At 49.4% G+C, this 17,477-nt stretch overlaps 1 protein-coding gene across 1 annotated transcript in view; it reads left to right on the top strand.

The window, feature by feature from the left end:
- Positions 1 to 16,157, top strand: part of AGPAT4 (1-acylglycerol-3-phosphate O-acyltransferase 4) — a 132,343-nt gene extending 116,186 nt beyond the window's left edge. The window contains exons 6-9 of the mRNA XM_003933782.4: positions 1,514 to 1,616; positions 4,206 to 4,281; positions 8,202 to 8,400; positions 9,652 to 16,157. Of these exons, the coding sequence (XP_003933831.2) occupies positions 1,514 to 1,616; positions 4,206 to 4,281; positions 8,202 to 8,400; positions 9,652 to 9,746 (473 nt within the window). The 3' untranslated portion in view covers positions 9,747 to 16,157. The remainder of the gene's footprint in view (positions 1 to 1,513; positions 1,617 to 4,205; positions 4,282 to 8,201; positions 8,401 to 9,651) is intronic.
- The last annotated feature ends 1,320 nt before the right edge of the window (positions 16,158 to 17,477 follow it).

Consider the following 17,477-nt stretch of genomic DNA (forward strand, 5'->3'; position numbering starts at 1 on the left):
ACGTGGTAGGCGTCAAGATTCTCTGCCAGCAGCCCTGACCAGGCAGCTGCTCGTTGGCGGGGCTCAGGACAGTCCCACCTCCAGCCCCAAGGTGCGGGCGAGTGGTCTTGGGCACTCCTGCCCCGTTCCCAGGCTCTCCTGCAGGGCAGCAGGAGGACCCTCACCCAGTGGCACAGACAGTCGCCCTGCAGACCCTGCACGGTAGTCAGGCAGCAGGGAGAAGAAAACAGACGGTGATTTATTGTTTCTGAATCTTGGTTCTACGTATTTCCAGCCAGACTGACTGCCTCTCCTCCCCCTGCCATCCTCCCACTCCCTCTATTAATCCTTGCATGTGTGTAAAGCTCCCAGCGAAGTGTCTGGCTCATCACTGATTGAACACAAACCACGTGCTGGGCCCTGCAGTAAGTGCCTGACCTCCGTCATCTCAGCAGCTGTGTGACAGAGGCTCCCTTTTCCAGGAAAAGACCTGGCCCCAGCAGGCCAGGAGAAGATCCCACCACTGGGTTAAGGTGGCGGCCACTAGGGTTCCCACCTGTTCCTCCTGCCATCCCATGCTCTCACACTTCAGCAAGCGGCCACCGTTTGCACTGTGCATTTTCCTACTCTATTCTGTCACTTGTTCCTTTCTGTATTCTCCCATCCCTTGATCCAGTGAGCATTTACTGAGCACAGGCTAGATCCCGGGGCTGTGGCAGGAATTTTGAGGTAACTTCTAATACTCTGATAGGTTAACTCACCATTGGGTAGACGTGTTAAATTCACAGATACTTGTTGCTTCTCAGCCAAGCTTCAACTGACTACAATCCCATTCCTTAAGGAGTTTCTTGTCAGTATCTTATCCTAGGATAATTTGTAGCCATCTCATTTTCCTAGGGAAAAATTATGCTCATAGAATGGATATGCCGCTGTAACTGAAGCACATCCTTAGTTTCCTTTGGAATAATTTTTCTTATCCACATTTATTTAAATTTCGGTGTTTGTTGACTAAAATGATAGGCTGGGCACACTGGAAAGTTACAGATCATTGTTGTAGTACCTCTAGACCTGACTTTGCAGTATTGCTTTAAAAGTAATCTGGGCTGGGCATGGTGGCTCATGCTTGTATTTCCAGCACTTTGGGAGACCGAGGCAGGCAAATCACTTGAGGTCAGGAGTTCAAGACCAGCCTGGCCAACATGGTGAAACCCTGTCTCTACCTAAAATACAAAATTAGCTGAGCGTGGTGGTGGGTGCCTATTACCCATTTACTTGTGAGGCTGAGGCAGGAGAATTGCTTGAACCCAAGAGGCAGAGGTTATAGTGAGCCAAGATGGTACCACTGCACTCCAGCCTGGGTGACAGAGTGAGACTCCATTTCCAAGAAAAATAATATAAAAAAAGAACTCTACCCACACCATTTCTTGGTAACCTTAGTTAGCAGTTTGATTATTGTCTTCCATTGTGTGTATCTACAGAACAAAATTGGGTTCACACGCTATATACTGCTTTGTATTTGTTTTATTTTTTATAGTTTCAGCTGTATATGACTGTACACTCAATTTCAGAAATAATGAAAATCCAACACTGCTGGGAGTCCTAAACGGAAAGAAATATCATGCAGATTTGTATGTTAGGTAAGTCAAACTGTTTCCTTTCCAGAAAAGACAGTGCCCATTTCAAAGTAAACACATCACAGATGACCTAGAGACTTCTTCTAGGGATCCCGGGTCACACGGACTTGTTTACAGACTGTTTTGCATTGAACTTGTACACATTCTGCTATTGTGAGTCATCTGCTGAAGTCTCCTTCCATGTCAGCTACTTCTGGATCCTCTGTAACCAGCTCTTTCTTATCAAAGAGCTTAGGCCGAACAAAGGGAAGGCCATGTTTTAGAATTATTTTGGCATCAGTGTGAAGAGATTATCTTATTGACCCTTTTCCTGGGTGATGGGTGTGCTGTATGGAATACACACAGATCTGTATTTATATAAGGCATTCTAGGCACAAATGCAAAACCCTTTTGCAGTGTCTCACTTTTGTGTTATGTTCCAGGCTATTAATGATTCTATTGAAGACACTTCCAGACATGTTAGTCGAACTAGTTCTCCTTGCCTGCTTGTTGACTTACAGAATGGGCCTAAGAGCTCCAGAATGTCACCAAGATCAGCGGGAGACAGTTGAAAGGTGCCGCAGATGTAAACACAATGGCAGTTCACACATTAAAACCCAGCGTGACCTGGGCCAGGGATGGTCTTGGCTTGTCGTGCTGTGGGTCATTTTCTCTGAATGCTGATCGAGAGAATCTGAAATGCCCACTAATGCAGAACTAACCCAGTGGCACAGAGCCTTCTGATTCAAGACCTTAGGGAAGCCAAGTCACAACACGGCACCGTGAAAATCTAGTGGCCCTTTGATCCCACCAGGTCACACCAAATGTCCAAGCTTTTCTGGGAGATGTTTTGGTGTACTGGCAGCCAGAGTTAAGTAGCTTCTGATCTAAAAACGATCTGGCTTTCCCATAAAAATAGGACGGCGTCATCACCATCACTGTCTTCTTGCCTCATGGTGCAGGCGAGTGTGCCCTGAGACTTGGTTCTGTGGCATATGAAGGCAGGAGGATCACCCGCCTGCCTAAAGGGGACCTTTAGACCTTCTCCTAGGAATAGAGCAGAAGTTTTATTCCCCGTGTTCTCTGAAAGCTGGCAGGAGCTCCACTTGATGGCCAGCTGGGCTCAGATATTTGGGAAAACCCCAAGACATGTGCAAGCTTATTTCCTCTCAGGTAGCTGCAACTCTCCAAAGCATGTGTGAGCATCAGCCCAGAAATGATACTGACACGTTCACTCACCGAAGCCAGATCACACTCGACCCCAGAGTAAGGTCAGCATTGAAGCTGTTCAACACACATCTTTTCTTCTTGTAGCTGCCCATTAAAAATGATTGAGGCATTTTCTGAACATACATCAATACAAAGCACTGAAACATCAAGGGCGATAATGTCAAGTTGCTGAAAAGAGCCAAACTCACTACATTCCCACTATCCAAATAAAGAAATACTGTGCAGGCTTGAGAGAGCTGATTTCCAAAGCAGAGTAGATCAGAGAGCAAAGAAGTAGAGGATTCACGGAAGTTCAGTGTGTGTAGGAACAAAAAAGGTGAAAGAGTATTTCCAGAGAAGCTTACGGGGTAAGTTCTAATTATGTGAAAAACTTACCTCTGTACAATACTGCCTTGCAAATTAAGTGGCTCATTATAATTTGTTATAAGATGGAATCCCATCATTTATTCTTTTTACAGACTCTAGTGTGATTGATAAGCTCTAAAGCCTTCTTACTAAGATACTCCTAGGCCGTAAAAGGCAGTGAAGTCACCTAGGAAGTCAAGCCAGATGCAGATTTTGACAGGGACAAAACTGAGTGTAAATGAACATCCCCTGAAATCACAAGAGCCAACAACCTGAAAACAAATAGGAACGGCAGAGGTGGCAGAGTGACGCCTCCCCGTGCTCAGTATGGGCTTTCTGCAAATGACAGAGTGGCAAGCCCTTGTCAGCAGCAGTCCCCAGAGCCACCCGAGGCTCTGAGCTGTCGCTGGTGCACAGTGACTCAGGGTCCCTGCCTGAGCCATGGCGCCTGGGGAAGATGCCCTGGCTTCTTCCATCTGGGAGAACCTTAATTCTCCACCATCCACGCCACCGACTTGTCAGAACCTTTGCAGAGTCTGCCTTAAGGCCAACCAAGAGGCCAGAGGCATCATTTAATGGAAGATAATCTGGCATTACCAGGAAGTCGGTTGCTTGGCTAAGAAATTACTAGTGTATTATCTGCAATACATCGATGCTATGTAGATTGGATTGTTTCATGTGGAAACTGAGGCCGTGTTGTCCTCTTTGGGAGAGGCCAGTATCAGGTGTGGGGGCCTTTTTGTGACGTGGGAGGGAGGCTGGAATGAGGCGATGTTCCCTGTACTGACAGCATCTGTCTGTACCACTGAACTGGGCCTGGGGTTGTTCCTTAATGGGTCACAATTGCATTTTGGCCTGTGTTTTTCCCAGTGTAGATGTGGAATGCCCCTTCTTTCTATCACTTGCGTTATTCTCTTCACTTCCACATGAGTTAGGCTACCTAGATAAAAACAAAAAAATGGCAACACCATTCCTGGAAAGCGTATGTTGGGAGGTGGGCGTCGCCTCCTCCCTGCCAGCTGCTCTCTGCCTTTGCAGGAGGATTCCACTGGAAGACATCCCTGAAGACGATGCTAAGTGCTCGGCCTGGCTGCACAAGCTCTACCAGGAAAAGGTCAGTGCACTGGGCACCAGGGGTCCCTCCACGTCACAGCTGTGGATGCACCGTGCTGCCGTGTGGTGGCAAAGGTGTTTTCCTGGTGGGCGAGATCTCAGAGCCAGTTATTAACAAGTCTGCAGCCAACCCTCTCTTGGCAATAAAGAACATTATCTTTTAAGGAGGGGCTGGGCACAGTGGCTCATGCCAGTAATCCCAGCGCTTTGGGAGACTGAGGCTGGAGGATCACTTGAGGCTAGGGGTTTGAGACCAGTCTGGGCAACATAATGAGAACCTCTCTCTACAAAAAATTTAAAAAATTAGCTGGGCCTAGGGCTGCACACCTGTAGTCCCAGCTACTGGGGAAGATGAAGTGGGAGGATCGCTTGGGCCTACAAGTTCAAGGTTACAGTGAGCTACGATTGTGCAGCTGCACTCCAGCCTGGGCAACAGAGCAAGACCCTATCTCTAAAGACAAATAAGTGAAAGCAAGCTACATTCAGAGCTGTCTCGTGGAGGCCAAGGTCGGGAGCAGCTCTGGGTGGCGCGCAGAGCTGGGGGAGCAGGCATGGTGGCCATTGGGAAGCAGTATGCTCCCCTGCTCTGGCCCTCAAGGACACGGACCACTTTTAGGACTGGCAATTGTTTTTTCACTTAAACCGGAAGGGTCTTAGAAGGGCAGCAGTGAGCCTCGAGGCTTGGCCTCCGTGGTGAGTCCTTTGCAAGTCCCGGCTGTGCACTCGGGTGATGTCTGTGGGCCGAGGCTGAGGCTGAGGCTGAGGCTTGCGAGGCTTGGGAGCCTGTCGCCGCCCACACCCGCTGACTCAGAGGAGCCCCTTCTTCCTTTCTGTTCCCCCACTTTCTCCTGTTCTTTTTTCTTTCCTGTTCTTCCTCCCCTCCTTCTCTCCCTCCTTTCTTCCCCCGGGCCCTAAGCCACATTGTCTTTGCTGAGCTGTGGCTGGGAAAGCGGAGCAGATGCGCTCTGCGCGTGTCTCCTCCGGAGCGCCGTTGTTGCCGGCAGCAGAGGGTGTTTGTCCGGGGAATCTGCCACCTGTCGATAGGATCTCATCCTCCTTTCGGCTTGTGGGTTGATGCTTCTTTCTGGAAACAAACCGACTCTCCTTCGTTCAATGACTCCATTTCCCAATTCCAACTTTATACTGTGCCACACAGTAACATACAGAAACAAAACCACGAAGTCCTTTCCCTGTGGGGCAAATTTTATTACAAAATGAGTTGTAGGACCAAGACTGGCCGTGGACATTCTGCTTCGGGAGCCTGAAGTGTGGCCGGAGCTGGCTGCGCTGGTCTCTCCCCGCCTGTCTGTGGGAGGTCCTGTGGCAATGTCATGGGCCAAAAGTGAGGGGTGGGGGTGAGATTTAGTGTTTTAAACCAGAGAGAAAGAAAACTTTAAAGTGAATGGGGCCAAGTGTGGTGGCTCACACCTGTGATCCCAACACTTTGGGAAGCTGAGGCAGATCACCTGAGCTCAGGTGTTCAAGACCAGCCTGGCCAACATGGTGAAACTCCGTCTCTACAAAAATACAAAGCCAGGCATGATGGCGGGTGCCTGTAATCCCAGCTACTGGGAGGCGGAGGCAGAGGCGGGAGAATCCCTTGAACCCAGGAGGCAGAGGTTGCAGTGAGCAGAGACGGTGCCATTGCACTCCAGCCTGTGTGACAGAGCAAGACTCTGTCTCAAAAAATAAAGTGAATGGGAAGTTCTGAGTTCTGCAGCTCATAGAAAAAGGAGTGCTTTCTTCTTCTTGCTAGTGGTGCAAATACAAAAATCTTGGCCTAGCAAATGTCTTTCTGGAAACAAGACAGAAAAAGGCGCCGTGATAAGTTCCCCTTTGTGATATTACCATAAAAAAGTACTATAAAGACTATTAAGGAAAATTCTTTCAAAAACCACATTTGCCCATTTTTAAAATGGGTGAGTTTTATGGCATGTAAATGACACCTTAAGAAAGCTATATATAAATATATATATGTATTTTAACAACGTGCAAAAACATCACCCCCCCTTGCCTAGTTCTCAGGTGCCCCATGGCCCCAATCTGGGAGAAGAAAAATCAGCCTGGTCTGGTGGGCAGGTGGAATGCTGCTTCCTTCCCTGGCAGGGTTGGGTGCCACCTCTCTGGGTGTCGCCTGTGCTGCTGTCGTGGTGCTCACCTCCTTGTGTGAAATTGGTCGGTCTCCTCCACCATCTGATCGCTCTCACTGCTTGAGGGTGTGGTTGGCACACACGTTGATTATTCTCAAACTGCTTGATGATGTGGCTTCCCTTGGCCGATGTCCAAGAGCAGAGTTACGTGACAAGTGATGCTTTGGACCAGGCTTGTGAATGGGCTGCAGGGGGCCGAGGACAGAGCGGAGGCCTCTGAACTGCCCAGGGAAGGGCTGGGGGTTCTTTTTCCAAAATGGCCTAATTAGTGACTCATACTAAAAGTGACTCTGAGAGGCAAAGAAAGCCTGTGATTCAGTACACCCTGCATGGAAAAGAAAAAAAGTGTGAGGTACTTCAGACTTTACTGTCTCAAGTTGTTAAAGGGAAACAGTCAGCATAAGTTTCCATTATATTTCCATATAATTGGAAACATTTTTTTCCAGAAAACTTGACTCCTCATTTTCCAGAAAACTTGACTCCTTAGAGAACTGGGAGATTACCAGGCTAGTTCATGGGACACAAACTGGGCCTCACCGTGACTCACACCCGTTTTTGTGGGCGCGCACACTGTCAGCCACGTGCAACTTTCACGTTACAACCTGGGCACCTCCCTGTGGCTGCCTGGCTCAGCTCTGCTCCCTGGAGGCGGCTCTTGCCCTGGCCCCTCCTCACGGCCAGCACCTCCCCTTATGTGGCCCAGGGGGCATCCTGGTGCCACAGCCTCTCATTCCCCGTGCCCTGACGCAGCCCAGCTCCCAGCTGCTTGAGCACCCCTGCTGACTGTCAGGTTCCTGGGTCCCTCCCTGGTGCCCAGCAGCTTCTTGTGGCCAAGCCCTAGTCCCTCAGTGGGAGCTCCGTGGCATGAGACACCCAGGGAAGAGCCACCGTGTTCTTCTGCAGTACATTTACATGGCGCTGTGAGAGGCCCCCCGTTCTCACCTAGGGACTTCAGGGAATGCCATGAGGGCTCTGGAGTAACTGTTGTGCCAGCTGCTCAGTGACACGCCCTGGGGGTGGAGGTGGATGTGTAGATGGTGCCCACCAAGAATCTGCTTAGTGGAAAGATGTGAGCCTGTTTACTTTTTACATGGTCTAACAATTGCTTAGAAGAGTCACCTTGGACACCCAGTCCTGAGTTTGCTGTCACCTCGGAGAGCCACACCCTGCAGCCCTCAAGCCCTTTGTCATTCACGCTGCCTTGAATCACAGCCCCCAGAGCCCTCCACTGGCAAACAGGGTGGTGGGTGTGCGTGGGCTGCCCTGCAGGAGCCGAGGTAAACTGGCTGTGGAGAGGCCACGGTGGCAGGGCGTATCCCGGGCCAGGCTGGGTGGCGAGCTCCTCCCTGACTGCGGGCCAGGTTTCCATGGAGTGTCCACTCCAATGTCCCAGTGACTTCTTGTAGAAGGCACTGCTGCCCCATTAGACAGACCGGGGCCTCGGCTCAGGGATGCAGGCGCTTGCCCGCAGCAGGTGGATCCTGGCCCAGGCTGGCGTGGTGCCAGGGCTCATCATGCTCCATGCCCTGCACTCAGTGACAGTTACAGCAGCCCTGCCACTCCCAGTGTCCCTGTGGGAGGGGGTGGCCAGTTGCAGCACTGAGAAGACAGCAGCTGCCCACAAAGCGCTCTCTGGAAGGAGCTGCAGACCCCAGTTCTGCTGAACCCCCTTGGCACCTGTGTGTCTGTGATTCCCTTGGAAGCGGGGCCTCAGGAGGGACCTGCCACCAAGCCCCGTGTGGTATCTGAGGTTCCCCTTGCTGTCCCCTAGGATGCCTTTCAGGAGGAGTACTACAGGACGGGCACCTTCCCGGAGACGCCCATGGTGCCCCCTCGGCGGCCCTGGACCCTGGTGAACTGGCTGTTTTGGGCCTCGTTGGTGCTCTACCCTTTCTTCCAGTTCTTGGTCAGCATGATCAGGAGCGGGTCTTCTCTGACGCTGGCCAGCTTCATCCTCGTCTTCTTCGTGGGTGAGTGGAGGGCAAGGGGCTGCCGACAGCACCGCCCGGGAGAGGTGGCACCAGGGCTGGGACCCAGGTTGACTGTGTAGGCAGTTGTGCCATGGATGAGGAGCAGGCTCAGACTGCAATCACAGGGAAACTAGACTTCAGGACGAGTATGAGGCCCTCGAATACCAGGTCTGGGACTCACTCCATAGCCTGGGTAGCCCAGCCTCCCACCCTGCGCTGGATTCCACACGTTCCCTGCTGGGTGGTGACGCAGCTGCCACTTCCATTCCCAACAGTTGGGAGTGCTCCGTCCCTATCCTCTGCTCACTGGTGTCATTTCCTGCTTGTGAGCAAAGCCCTGTGCTGAAGCCCGGTGGGGACAGATAGGCAGCTTCCCGCCTTCCTCTGGGGTGCCTGTGGCTTCTCCTTTGCTGCAGGTGGACAACACCGAGTGGAGACTCGGTGACAGAGCATTCCACTGATCCGCTCCAGGTGACCAGTATTCTTGGGCTACTGCTGCTTCTTGGCGCCAAGCCTCTGTGCACGCTGCTCCTTGCCTCTGTGCTGGGCAGCCGTGTCATGCCTGCTTCCTGCCTTATGAACAGCAGACCTCTGCTTCCGGGAGCCAAGGAAGACTTTGGGGTTTCCCTGTGAAAGGCCCCATCTCTCCAAGCCTGGTGTCCTCTTTGAGGCTTCAGAGAACCCCGGAGACAGCACATTGTCCAAGCCCACAGAGATCGCATGCTTCCTTCAAATGAACGGGTCTCAGTTCCTTTCTGTGAAACACAAAGATGCTCTGTGCTCACCATAAAAGACCCAAGCAATATACAAGTGTGGAAAATTGAAAGTGTGTCAGGACACAATTCCCCCGTTGAGGCTCCTGGTCTGTTCTTCATCAAACTTTGCCAAACGTGCCCTGTTAAGTTCCTGCCCCTCATTCACAAGAGAATCCTCTTTACCTGGGGGCCAGCAGAGGCAGCCGAGGGTTTCTGAGTCCCTGTGAGCAGCTGTGCGTGGCTTGCCAAATCATTCACCTTCAAGGTCCAAGAAGGAAAACCCCCACCAGAGCAGCCTTGCTTTGTCTTAATGTCACAAATGTCTGCACTCGAGGGTGACTGTGAAGCTGGGAGCAGGATGGCATCTCAGACCCACCAGCTCTCAGCTGATGCTTATGATTCGTAGCCACGGGCCTTCTCACATGCTCTGTGGGCAAATGGCCCTGTAGTCTGTTTGGGCCACTCCTAACTCTGCTCTCCTTCTGTCTGTCTGCAGCCTCCATGGGAGTCCGATGGATGATTGGTGTGACAGAAATTGACAAGGGCTCTGCCTACGGCAACTCTGACAGCAAGCAGAAACAGAATGACTGACTCAGGGATGTGTCGCCATCTGAAGGGACCCTTGGGGAACTGGTGGCCTCTGCATATCCTCCTTAGTGGGACATGGGACAAAGGCTGGTGAGCCCCTGCTGGGCACGGCGGAAGTCACGGCCTCTCCAGCCAGGGAGTCTGGTCTGAAGGCTGGATGGGGAGGAAGATGTTCTGTAATCTTTTATTCCCCACGTGCTTTTGTGGGCTTTGGTTTTCTTTTTGTGCGAGTGTGTGTGAGAGTGGCTGTGTGGTGAGCGTGAGCTTTGTTCTGTGATCATGGAAAGGGTATTTTAGGCTGCAGGGGAGGGCAGGGCTGGGGACCGAAGGGAACAAGTTACCGTTTCATCCTTTGGTGCTGAGTTTTCTGTAACCCTTGGTTGCCAGAGATAAAGTGAAAAGTGCTTTAGGTAAGATGACTAAATTATGCCTCCCAAAAAAAAAAAAAAATTAAAGTGCTTGTCTGGGTCATCTGTGGAGTATGTTTACACAGAGTGCTACCCCTCATCCTGCCCTTGGCCATGGCTTTGGTGTTTCAGATCCTGCTCACAGGAGGCAGCTGCCGCAGAGGCGTCGGCAGTTCAGAGGGGTGGGGAGGCCAGCACAGCTCCTTGCAAGAGACACAGGTCCAGGTGCTCGTGAGCATTTGTGAGGGCAGAAACAGCGAGCACGTGCGTGGAGACCAACCAAGTGCGTCCTTGGCACACAGCAAGGGAGAGTTTTTCTCAGTCTCTGCAGTGGAATATCTCGGCGTAAAAGTCTTGAAGAGGTGCCCAACTCTGAAGAAACTGATCTTGAAGTTGAATGAATGTACATCCTGGGGACTCTAGTGATCTGTGAGATGAGCTTGCATTAACAACTGTTCCTCTCAGCAGTGCAGCCAAAGTGGGCTCCCCTAAAGAAATGCAGATTCACTTTATAAAAATACCTGGCCCTTCCCAACATGTAGAGCTTGCCCGTGTCCTAAAGCAGCCAGGTCCTGCTCTGATCAGGGTCAAATCAGAGCCGACATCCCACATACAAAAACCCACCTGGGCATTCTGCCTTCCTCTGGGCTCCTGCCTGCTCCCATTTTACTCCACGGAATAGTTCGGCCCTGTAGCATCTCCAGGGGCCTTTGCAGACTACTGTCAGCCAACAGGTGCCAAAAATGCAGAACAAGAAGGAACAAAAAGCAGTGCCATTTTTGCAGAACAATTAAATACCAGCTATTATGTTGTCTTAGGCCGAGGCACCAATGGCACTTGGACAGAGGTGTATTTGGAGCATGATTTAGGCAGGATACATCTTTCTCCTGGTGTGCAGCTGCAAACCGCCAGTAGAAGCTGCGTGTGTTACATGAGAAGGAATGAACTGCTCCATACAAAACTGGCCAAATAGTAGAAGGCATATTCTATGCAGCTGTCATGGTTTTGGCTATTTGCTCATTTAGTCACTGTTTGTTTACCAAGCACAACCAAACTAGATACGCCAAGGAGTTATAAGAGAGCGCTAGAGAAGCTCCCTCTGCTGACGGGACAATAATGCATTGTTGACACAAATGAATTTGAATTCACAGAAGTGAAAAAGGGAACAAATCCTGGCTGACTTGTGGGAAGAGCATACTGCAGAGCTGGGCCCTGAGTTAACTTGCCAGCAGGCCTGATGGGAGCACCCAGCACATCCGCCCACCCTGCACCCTGCACGAAGCACTGACTGCAGAGTTTTGTGGGCCAATACCCAGGATGTGACCCTAGGCAAAATGGGCCCTTGGATAAGTGGAGGTGTGCACCGTGTGTAGCCTCGTGTGTCTGAGCACACCCTGGTGGGCCTGCGCTGGATTCTCGGGCTGGTCTCTCAGAGGGGTCTGTGATGCTGTGAGGTCTGCCGTTCACTCAACTCTGCAGCTCATCGGCTGTAGGAGTTGGGTGAGACACTTCCTTGCTGACTTGTTCCCCATTTGCACAATGGGGATAATAAACCTACCTCTTGGGCTGTAAAGGGTAAAAGAGGCACACTTCTTTAAGAATCCTAAAGCACGAATCCGAGGCTGAAAGACTAGAATGCTGCCTCTATGTTGCTACTTCTAAAAAATGCTCAGAAAGTTTCTTGTCGTACTAAAAATGTGTCATTTTCTCGCTGTCATTCTTCCATTCAACACAGAGGTAATATAAGTTCTAAAAACATACATCCAGGTGCCCAAAGACATTCCATTTTCTTCTGAATTGGCTCTGGTATCACACAAAACGCAAGCAAGCAAACAGGCTGCCTGCTAGGGCCTTAGGTGCCAGGCTGGAGGAATGCAGGCAGAAGAATTCTCCTAGGAAGTAACTAAGCCCTAGGTTTTGAATTGCCTCAGAGCCGAAAGAGAATGTGGCATGCTGGGGGAGAGAGATCTGGACGTTCTCATCAGTCATCTGACCTGTCCATGAAGAACAATGTTGTTATGTGGCCTGGGGACCTGGTTTCCTTGTGCCCTGCACCCTTAATGACACAGCCACAGGTGCTCCTGGCCAGCTCTTCACTCCTCCTCAGAGCGCTTCACCCATGTTCAGGTCACATGGAGGTCACCATCTCTTCAGCAAAGAACTGCTTTGGCTCCCATGGTGTTAATTTTTCTATGAGTTAAAAACCCATGGAGTTTAAGCCATCTTTTTGTGCCCTAATTAGAGCTCCATGGACTAAGAGCTACACTTCCTGTCTTTTCCAGCTTTCCCTCTCGTTCTAGCTTACAGCTTATCACCCTACTGAGAGCCTGTTCTGTAATTCAAGGTGGGAGAGAAAAATACAAACCTTGACTGAACTTTGGAGAGCAATGCAGGGTCATCCCCAGACATCAGGGGCCATATGCTAGGCGACTCCTGCCGCTTGGAGGCAGGGAATTGAATGGACTTCTTCCAGGAAACCTTGCCCACGGGGACTCTGTTAAAAGACACCAACCATTTGGAAGATGGAGATTGAGGTCTGGAGGAAGTGGACTGATTCTGCGACTACTAAGTTAACATGATTAACCAGGAGAAGGAAGTAAGGCACTTTGTGAGTCAGTCTACTACCACCCTGCTTACTTTTACAGAGAGGAAACAAACTTTCTTCATGTGATCACACAGAAACTGGAATCTCTCAACTGCTGTATTCTCTAAACAAATGCATGCAAAGCCTTGTAAAAGTAGCTGATGATTAAATTTTAAAACATTAGGGGTTTTCTATTATTTCCATACCTGGGACAGAAAGTGATTTAAATTTCATTAATTATCCAATCAAACTTATAGTAGTTGATGTGACAGGCACAGAAAAGACCCCACTGGAGTGGAGGAGTGGACTGGCTAGTCCCCAGGCAAAGCAGAATGGACTTTGCATAGGCTTTAGAACGTATTCAGAAATACCAACCAAAGTGGGAAGAAAGGTATCCAGTGAAAATTCTCTAGAGTCTCTACTCCTGCTCAAAAGAAGAGATTTCATCCAGCTTTCTCTAAAGCAATGCCAGACTTTCCACACATTTATTAGGTTAAAGATAAAGGAAAACAAATACTTTGGTTTGCCCATGTCGGGCCCTAGGCTATCTGGAGGAATATTTGTGAGCTGCCATTTGTGTTTAAAAGAACATGGAAGCACACCTGTGTCTGTAGCTGACCACTAAGCCATCGCTTCCTTCCCCCAGACTTTACAGGAGAGCCCCAAAATGTGACTCCCCAAGGTGCTGTGGAGTAGTCCCCTCATACTGCCTCCCTCACAACTGTGTCTGACAATGCCTTAACTGAAGTTGCTCCTAAGTGAGGTTTATAGAGAAGGAAATACTTAAGCAAGCCTACAGGCAACATACTCACGGATGTGCTGGCGTCGCCATGCGTTCTGACTCTTCTGGTCCTAGTCACGCCTCGGTGCAGGGGGCAGAAGTGGCTGAGCTCTGCTGACAGGTGCTGCTGGGAAAGAGTAGCCGTTCAGCTGAGAAGGCGTTTCTAGGCAAGGGTGGGAGAGCTGGTGTTCCAGGCTGCTGAGCACGGAGTCTGCAGGTGCACTGCGTTGCTCCATGTGCGTTCAGAAGGGACCGGCATCTTGCATCTCAGACTCTGGGCTCATTCTTTGCCTCTGCCAAGGAACCATTTAGGGGCTTCAAGCCAGCTGCTTAAATTCCCTCTTTTCTGCATTTTTCCCCGTCTACATAAGGATATGGTGGCTGTGCGGACAAGAAATTGGGTGCATCTCAATAGGGTGTTTCCCTACAAATATCTTCAGAAATTTAATTGACAACAATTTTTGAACCTTTTTTTGGCCAGGATGAATGAAGCTCAAGTCACATCCTGAATGTGCATGCTAGACAGCGCGTAAGCAAGTAATCTTTACAAATGCCAATCCCTCTCACTCCAAAACCGGAGCCCGTAATGAAGGTCCAGGGCCCGCCTGGTCATCACAGAACCCCAAAAGCCAGCACAGCGCCTGACACCTACCTAGGCATTAGCGCACATCCAGCACACCCATTCACATCCTCAGCATCCCGCCTCCTGCAGCCAGGGCTTAGGATGAGTGTTCCCAGAGTGTCAAGTACATTGAAACATAAACCAGATGCTCCAGGTGTTTGGAGGTTTTGACCTGTCACAATGGCTTTTGAAAACAACGGATGTACAACTTGAGAGAGGGACTTGCTGGACTTCTTAGGCCAAGGACCAAGGACATGTTGTTGTTCCTCTTGGTCCAGGACATTCGATACCATTCACAGAATTCATCACCAATTGGCATAGTAGCCAATCATGACATTCAACTGTCTGAAATTACTCTTTTGGTCAATAATTAAGATATCGGAAATTGCACGTACATAGTATGTCTCCTCATTGGAGTCCCGTCTCTCTGAGCACAGGGGTGGGCTCCTGAGCTCACGGCCCTGCCCCATCCCCCTCAGGGTCACACCATAGTGGCCCTCAGTGAAGAGTGACTGCAGGAAGGGGGCAGTTACTAGAGGCCCGAGTAATGGAATTTCAATTATCTTCTGATTTCGTTACCTAAAAAAGAACTACCTTCCTTAAGAATAATTAGGCCAAAAAGAACCTGAATGCTTTGTGCAGTCAATACTTTGTCGTTTCGGAGTTACCAGTAAAAAAGCAAAGCTGTTCTCCGGGAACGGACATGCAGGTTCCCACCCAGGCCGTCCTCACCTCCTGCAGCCTCATCCTAGAGGGTTAATACCAAGGTTGCGAATGGGTTAAAAAGCAGTTCTTAAGCACCTGCTTAGATCTTTTCAGTATCTGGAAATATCCCCCAGGGCTGTGTTAGTAAAACTTTTCATTGGGTAAGACTCAAAGAATTTTTACATTTGATTTTTTTTTATACAAGGCAGTCTTGTTTTACATGTTGGAATGAAGAGGTATTTTTGACATTTATGGCACCTCTGTTTCTGTTGAATTTTAAGGAGGTGAGTGGTATGAACACAAAGGTTGCGGCATAATAATTCCTTTGCAGTTCAAGAATAAATTATACAAATGTCACTTTCCCTTTTTCTGTTCCGTAATACTAGTTTTAGCCAGATCTTTGCCAAACGTTCTAGGAAATTCAGAAAAGACATCCACGGAATTTCGGAATGCCATTCTCTGTCTTTGCACATGATGAGGAAGGAAAGGCGATGCGTGAGCACAGGGTGGCCCAGACCGTCAAGTGCCTGCACACAACGCTGCGGAGCCAGCTCCTGGGTAAGAATGGCACAGCCTGGGACGACCAGTGCTACGACTGGAGCTTCCTGACTTGCATCTGAGGCAGAAACAGCAAGGCTGGCCCAGGCCTCCCACAGGCACACAGGCAATAGATGTTGATGGGAAACGGAGCAGCCCCTCTTTTGCTTGTTCTATCAAAGAAAGAGGTCTAAGCACGGGCAAGGGTGGAACACGCTCAGCTCAGGTCAGGGAATGAGTTGCTCTAACTGAACAGTGAATGCTTACCTTTCAGCCTGCATCAGCTGCACCCAGGGTTTGTGATTATTGTGAACCACTAAGGGATGATCTTTGAGGAAACAGACTTGGAGGGAGGCAATTTAAGGAGGGAACGTGAGTGGGTTATAGAGACTGCTTTGCAGCCACATTCAGGAATGGAGCATTAAATGGATGACTTTTGAGTACATAAAAGCAAGCAGTAACGGCTAGGAGAGAGCAAAGATGCCCTAAGAATGACATCGGACCGACCAAATGTGCCTTTTCAAATAAGCTATGCGAACTAATGAATTGGAATTATAGCAAGGTATTGAACAGAACCATGCTAGTCTTCGAGAGAATGTGTGTATTGGGTGAATGTTTGGATTGGATGAATGGTAACTTTTTAATGTGAAACACAGAGCTGATATATGGGCTGTCATGTCAACCTGGGGTACTGTCCCTATCACGTGTAGCAATCTTTCCAAATTTTTGTTGTTGGGTTGAACAAAGATAAAACTAATAAAGTATGTGGTGGATACTACTAGAGAGCACAGCTTACTGGACTGGATGAAATGAAACTTGGGAAACTGCGTATCTCTCCACTGCCTCACCCAGTGTCTTCAGGAAAAGTGGAAAGGCTCTGCAGTGGACCCGTGCCACCTCCCTTGCCTGGTCCGGGCCATTCTAGCCCTTTGTGCTGGTGCCCCACCTCTTCCGGCTTGACCATGATGCCGTGCACTCCCCAGGCTTCATTCTTTCTCCTTCCTTGTGACCGCATTCCTCAGAGAGCGGTCCTCTGAACTTCATTGCTCTAAGCAAATCCCCCATCATCTCTCATCAGGATGTGAGAACCCACCAGCTGAGGGTGGAGCCTGGGGCATGTCTCACATTTAACTATCTAATCAAGCTTTGTTTGTCTCCCTGATTATAGACTTTATATTCCATGAAGGCAGGGATGTCTGCTAAATTAAGATTAGTGTAAGTCCACATTATGGAATGCTGCTCTTGATACTGTCAGAACACCCACAGTTCTGACAGTATCGGTTCTGACATTCTTTAAAAAGGTATCAATAAACTGAAGCGAGGCCTGAGAAAGCCAAGACAGTTTCAGAAAACTATTACAGAAGGAACTTGGGAAGCAGACGTGAAGGACTGACAGTGAGTGGGGGACAGCAATATTCAAATATATACAGGAATGGTCGAGTATTGAGAACGCAAATAAGCAATATGATGAGGCTGATTTCAGCCCAAAACGAAAACATGTTGTACAGCAATTCAAATAACTCTGAAGCGGAAGGAGAGACAGTGGAGGAAGATTATGAGTAAAGAATGAATAAAACCCAATATAAACAGTACATCCTGGAGTTGTGAGACAAAGCAACCCTGTCAACTTTAAGGAGACAGTTGACAGGAAAATGCAAGGTGGTGAGGAAACCACTCAAGTGGCACCCGCGTCTGCAGTAAGTCACTCTGAAACAGGAATGAGTCCAACGGAATGACTAAGAACAAACTACCTAACGATGTATGAAAAGAACTGTACTTCTATGATTGACAACAGCTGTCTCAAGAAGACAAAGTGTGACTTGACAAAATGCCAGAACACTGGAGCGGGTCACCAGAGGACTTGCCCCAGAGTGGAAAGTCCGTGACCTTTCTGTTAATTCGGGGAGGCTGGGGATTTGTGAGGCTATTAGGTTACAGGGATCGATGACGTGATAAACATTTCAAGCAGTACCTGTCTTGGGAGTTTCCATCACAACAGATCAGTGACTTGCCGTGACCTCAGACACCACACTAAGAGGTTACCTGATTCAGCACATGGCCAAGAACAAACTGATCCCTTCCAGGAAAATATGGTGAT

The sequence above is a fragment of the Saimiri boliviensis genome, chromosome 4, assembly GCF_048565385.1.
Source record: "Saimiri boliviensis isolate mSaiBol1 chromosome 4, mSaiBol1.pri, whole genome shotgun sequence".
NCBI classification, from domain to species: domain Eukaryota; kingdom Metazoa; phylum Chordata; class Mammalia; order Primates; family Cebidae; genus Saimiri; species Saimiri boliviensis.